Source organism: Myotis brandtii, unplaced genomic scaffold (genome assembly GCF_000412655.1).
Source record: "Myotis brandtii unplaced genomic scaffold, ASM41265v1 scaffold373, whole genome shotgun sequence".
NCBI classification, from domain to species: Eukaryota; Metazoa; Chordata; class Mammalia; order Chiroptera; family Vespertilionidae; genus Myotis; species Myotis brandtii.
Genome location: NW_005364339.1, coordinates 681,997 through 688,178, shown reverse-complemented (window position 1 = coordinate 688,178; position 6,182 = coordinate 681,997). Strand labels below are relative to the sequence as shown.

Sequence of the window (6,182 nt, the reverse complement as noted above, 5' to 3'; positions counted from 1 at the left end):
AAGAAGGTAAAGATAAAAAATTATGAACAACGAAGTGACAACAAATACATATCTATCAACAAGTGAATCTAAAAATCAAATGAATAAAAAGTCTGATGAACAGAATAAACTGGTGAATGTAATAGAATCAGTGGCATGGAAATGAAGTGGACTGACAATTCTCTGGGGGAAGGGGATGGAAGGGGTGCAGGAAGAGATGGGACAAAGATCTTATATGCATGTATGCAGTACCTATGGACAAGGGCAGTGGGGTGGTGAGGGCCTGGGGTGGGGTGTGAACCAGGTGAAGGGAAGCTATGGGGGGGAAAAAGAGGGACATCTGTAATAATCTGAACAATAAATTTTAAAAAAAATGGAAAAAATACTAAAATAAAAATATATGGACAAAATATCCTCAGGTGAGGATTAACAACAATAACGAAAAGAATATGTTCTTAATTGACACCTAGTAAACTACTTGGCACCCTGTAGTCAGTCAATTTTTATTGAAACATTCAATTAATTAATTTTGATTTTAGTTTATAATTATCCATTGGTTATGCTCATATGCATGCATACAAGTCCTTAGGTTGATCTCTTACCCCCTCACACCCTGCCTTCCCTCATAGGTTGGACAGTCTGTTCGATGATTCTATGACTCTGGTTATATTTTTGTTCATCAGTTTATGTTGTTCATTATATTCCACAAATGAGTGAGATCATGTGATATTTATCTTTCTCTGACTGGCTTATTTCCCTAGCACAATGCTCTCTAGTTCCATCCATGCTGTTGCAAATGGTAAGTTCCTTCTTTTTTCAGCAGCATAGTATTCCATTGTGTAGATGTACCACAGTTTTCTAATACACTCATATGCTGATGGGCACTTAGGCTGTTTCCAAATCTTAGCTATTGTAAATTGTGCTGCTATGAATATAAGGGTGCATATATCCTTTCTGATTGGTGTTTCTATTTTCTTGGGCTATATTCCCAGAAGTGGGATTATTGGATCAAATGGAAGTTCCATTTTTAATTTTTTGAGGAAACGCCTTACTGTTTTCCACAGTGGCTGCATCAGTCTGCATTCCCACCAGCAATACAAAAAGGTTCCTTTTTCTCCACATCCTGGCCAGCATTTGTCGTTTGTTGATTTGTTGATGATAGTCCTTCTGACAGGTGTGAGATGGTACCTCATTGTTGTTTTGATTTGCATCTCTTGAATGATTAGTGACTTTGAGCACGTTTTCATATGTCCCTTGGCCTTCTGTATGTCCTCTTTTGGAGAGTGTCTAGATAGGTCCTTTGCCCATTTTTTTATTGGATTGTTTATCTTCCTTTTGTTAAGTTGTATGAGTTCCCTATAAATTTTGGAGATTAAATCCTTATCAGATATAACATTGGCAAATATTTTCTCCCATAAAGTGAGCTTTTCTTGTTGTTTTGTTGATGGTTTCTTTCACTGTGCAGAAGCTATTTACTTTGAGGTAGTCTCCTTAGATTCCACTGCCCTAGGAGCTGAATCGGTAAAAATACTGAAAGGACATATGTCTGATATTTTGCTGCCTACGGATTCTCCTAAGACTTTTATGGTTTCCCATCTTATGTTTATCCATTTTGAGTTTATTTTTGTGTATGGTGGAAGTTGGTGGTCTAAGTTTCATTTTTTTTGCATGTATCTGTCCAATTTGTCCAACATCTTTTATTGAAGAGACTTGTCTTGACTCTATTGTATGCTCTAGCCTCCTTTGTCAAATATTAAGTGAGCATAATGGCTTGGGTCAATTTCTGGGTTCTCTGTTCTGTTCCACTGGTCTATATGTCTGTTCTTGTACCAATACCAGGCAGTTTTGAGAACAGTGGCTTTGTAGGGATCTGGTCTTGTGATCGTCCAACTTTGTTCTTCTTTCTCAAGATTGCTACAGCTATTTGGAGTCTTTTTTTATTCCAGATGAATTTTTGGAGAGTTTGTTCTAGGTTTTTGAAATATGCCATTGGTATTTTAATGGGGATTGCACTGAATCTACAGATTGCTTTGGGAAGTAAGGACATTTTAATAAAGTTGATTTTACCAATTCATGAACTTGGTATATTCCTCCATTTGTTTATGTCTTCCTCTATATCTTTTTTCAGTGTCCTGTAATTTTCTGAGTACAGGTCCTTTACCTCTTTGGTTAAACTTATTCCTAGGTATCTTAATTTTTTGTTGTTGCAATGGTTAAATGGGATTGTTTTTTTAGTTTCTCTTTCTGTGAGTTCATTATTGGTGTATAAAAAAGCCAGACTTCTTGGTGTTAATTTTGTATCCTGCTACATTGCTGAATCCATTTATTAAGTCTAGTAGTTTTTTGACTGAGTCTTTAGGGTTTTCTATGTACAATATCTTGTCAATAATAATGACAGTTTTATTTCTTTTCCAATTTGGATGCCTTTTATTTCTTCTTCTTGTCTGATCACTATGGCTAGCACTGCCAGTACTCTGTCAAAAAGGAGTGGTGAAAGTGAGCATCCCTGTCTTGTTCCTATTCTTAGGGGAAATGGTTTTAGTTTTTGCCCATTGAGTATTATGTTAGCTGTAGGTTTGCCATATAAGGCTTTTATTATGTTGAGTTATGATCCCTCTATTCTCCTTTGCTGAGAGTTTTTATCAGGATTTTGTCAAATGCCTTTTCTGCATTAATTGATATGATTATTTGACTTTTATCTCTCAATTTGTTTATGTGAGGTACCACATTTATTGATTTATGGATATTGTACCAGCCTTGCATCCCTGGAATAAATCCCACTTGGTCATGGTGTATGATCTTTCTAATGTAATGCTGGATCAAGTTTGCTAGAATTTTGTTGAAGATTTTAGCATCTATGTTCATCAGGGATATTGGCCTATAATTCTCTTTCTTTGTAGTGTTTTTATCTGGTTTTAGGATTAGGGTAATGTTGGCTTTATAGAAAAACCTTGGAAGTGTGCCTTCCTCTTGCATTTTTTGGAATAGCCTGAGGAGGATAGGTTTTAGTTATTCTTTGAATGTTTGGATATTCTTTGTATGAATTTTTATTGATTTCAGATAAGAAAAGAGAGAGAGAGAGAGAGAGAGAGAGAGAGAGAGAGAGAGAGAGAAACATCAGTGCTGAGAGAGAATCATTGTTCGGCTGCCTCATGCTCGCCCAGCCTGTAACCTGGGCATATGCCCTAACCAGAATTGAACTGTGACCTCCTGGTCAAAGCTCACCCACAGAGCCTCATCGGCTAGGCATTATTTTTGCTTTTATTTTATTTGTTCCACCACCGTTTATCCCCTCTTTGGCCGCTTCCACCTCCACCCACTGCCCTAATTATTTTTAAAAGCAATCTTAAATATTAGTATAATTGTCTGGAGAGAGGAAAAATCCTTTCTGAATATTTAACATACCTGGTACAAAATGGGAATTATAGTCTGGAGGGGCATCAGGTCTTGGATCAGGTGACTTTAATTGATTTCCCATTTCATCTGTAGGTTGCTTAGGGGCTGTGGGGACTACACCTTTGGGGAAAGATAGGGCACATGATTTACAATGGAAATGATAATATAACAGAATATATTCACTTTTTCTTGTTGGCATGCACCATTGCATATAACCAATAAGTAATACACTCATATTTCATACAAAAATCATAATTCATAAGTATATTAGACATCAACCTATTATAGTATTCGATAGATTTTTCAGGCGGAATATGGATTAAAAATGAAAATATTAAACCATTGTGCTATGATCAAAGCAAGGAACTTTCAGCTACTAGCTTCAGCTGTTCTGATGTGATTCCTACCTACATAACTTCCTTTCACAGTGTTGAAAATTCTTTTTCATAGTATGTAAAGTCATATATAGAGTGAATCGGATTTTTCATAAATCCATTTTGGAAAATGGCTGTTTAAATAAATTCAAAACATAACACGATAAATACTTAATAAATTCAAAACAGAGCATGATGAATACTAAATGATTTAAAAGCCAGTGGTGACATATGCAGTTCAATTAGAGGTGATTTAGTCAACATCTCCAGGGATTCACACTCTGCCCTATTCATCCTGAAAGACCTAAGTCACCCCGATTGCTTCAAGGGAGTACTGAAGTCACTTTTCCTCTTGTTGAAATCAGAGAACCCTTTCATTGGACTCACTATAAGGAAAAGTTCTGAATCTCTTAACTAACTGACTTTTATCTAAAAACAATCAAACACACACACACACACACACACACACACACACATACACACACACAAACACACACACACACACACAAATCTCATAAACAGTGTGTTTCTCTCCTTGTATCATGTCTTGCATTGCTTGAAAATGCAGGGGCTACTTTTGAGCCCTCCTCTATGAAGACAAGCTGCTGTCACTACCTCTCTTTGCAGACTTACTTTTCTACCTGTATTTTTCTTTATCCAAATTTCCCCACATACTTTAGAGACCTTTCCACACATATATGTCAATGTAAATCCCTTTTAACCCTTTTTTGTTAAAGATAGAAAGGAATGCTCATATGTATAAATAAGTATACGTACATGAATATATACTCTCCAAATACTTAATAAAAAAATTCAAAATGAAATAAACTTCAAACAATTTTTAAAATCTTCACTGAGGATACGTTTTTTTAAAAAAATTATTATTATTTTCTAATTCTCACTTGAGGACATTTTTCCATTGATTTTTTTAGAGCAAATGGAAGGAAAAGGGGGAGAAAGAGACACATCAATTGGTTGCCTCCTGCATGGTCCCCAACTGGGAGCCAGGATAATAAAGCCTGCAACCAAGGTATGTGCTTTTGACCGGAATCAAACCTGAAGCCCTTCAATCCAAGGTCCAACACTCTATCCACTGAGCCATATAGCCAGGGCAAAATCTATAATTTTTAAGGAAAGCAATCACAAAATTCACATTTTAAAATAAAGCATATTAAAACTTATTCACAAAAACTTACCTGACATTTTGAGGTATTCCAATTAATCCTGAAAAATAAAATATTTCATACTTTAAAAACATACTTATTATTACTACTTAGTAATACATGTAACAAGTTCAGTGATTCTTTTAGCCTCCAGTTACCTTTCACTCATACCTTCATTAGTTCAAAAATGTTTACTGAGCACCTATTATGTACCAGGTACTATTATAGATGTTGAAAATATAGCAGTAAACCAGATGGACACACTGCTGGACATTATATTCTAGTGGAATGAGATTTAAAAATGTGTCAATAAATATTTAAGATTAAATTTAGATAGTTCAGTTATGAAGTAAAAAGTTTAAGAAAAACATGAGAGTCAGGGTAACCCTCTCTCAGAAGATGACCTTTGAACTATTTGAACTATGAATGGAGACACTACACCAAAAATATGGGAGAAGAGATCCAGAAAGACAGAAAAGTAAGGACAAAGGCCCTGGTGTGCCACTGAGCTTAGAATACTCAAGGGAGAGAAAGAAGTCATGTTTGGAACATAGTGAATGAAAAAAAAACAAGACAATGAATGAAGATAGAGGTCTGATCAGAACTAAAGACCATAGCAAAATGTTTGGAATTTGTTTAATTGCAGTGAAATGATCAGATCTGACCCATATTTTACCTTTCTTTTATTTTTTTCCATCACGTTTTATTACCCTCATACCCTCTTCCACCTCCACCCATCCTTCTACACCCCCAGAAAAACCACACTGTTGTTCATGAGTTATCTTTCTTTTTGCTCAATCCCTCCAATCCCCAGCATACCTCCCCTGACCAGAGAGGTCTGCCTGTTCTCTATCTATTAGTCTGTCTCTATTTTGCTTGGTAGTTCAGTTTGCTCATTATATTCCCCATATGAGTGAAATCATATGGTACTTGTCTTTCTCTAACTGGCTTATTTCACTTAGCATAATGTTCTCCAGGTCCATCCATGCTGTCCCAAAAGTTAAATTTTTCTTTTTTACCACAGAGTAGTATTTCATTGTGTAAATGTACTATTGCTTTTTTATTTTTTAATTAATGGTTGTTTTTAAAATATATTTTTAATGATTTCAGAGAGGAAGGGAGGAGAGATAGATAAACATCAATAATGAGAGAGAATCATTGATTGGCTGTCTCCTAAACACCCCACACTGGGGATCAAGCCCACAACCTGGGCATATGCTCTTACCTGGAATTGAACCGTGGCCTCCTGGTTCATAGGTTAGTCCAGCTG

The 6,182-nt window shown here is 35.8% G+C and overlaps 1 protein-coding gene across 2 annotated transcripts in view; it reads right to left on the bottom strand.

Annotated features, from left to right (window-relative positions):
- The window catches only part of PLSCR4 (phospholipid scramblase 4), a 50,102-nt gene extending 43,920 nt beyond the window's left edge, over positions 1-6,182 (bottom strand). For both annotated transcript variants that reach the window (XM_005872254.2, XM_014544610.1), the window contains exons 1-3: positions 6,138-6,182; positions 4,946-4,973; positions 3,385-3,495 (exon numbers count right to left, since the gene is read on the bottom strand). In XM_005872254.2, the coding sequence (XP_005872316.1) occupies positions 3,385-3,495; positions 4,946-4,952 (118 nt within the window). In that variant the 5' untranslated portion in view covers positions 4,953-4,973; positions 6,138-6,182. The remainder of the gene's footprint in view (positions 1-3,384; positions 3,496-4,945; positions 4,974-6,137) is intronic.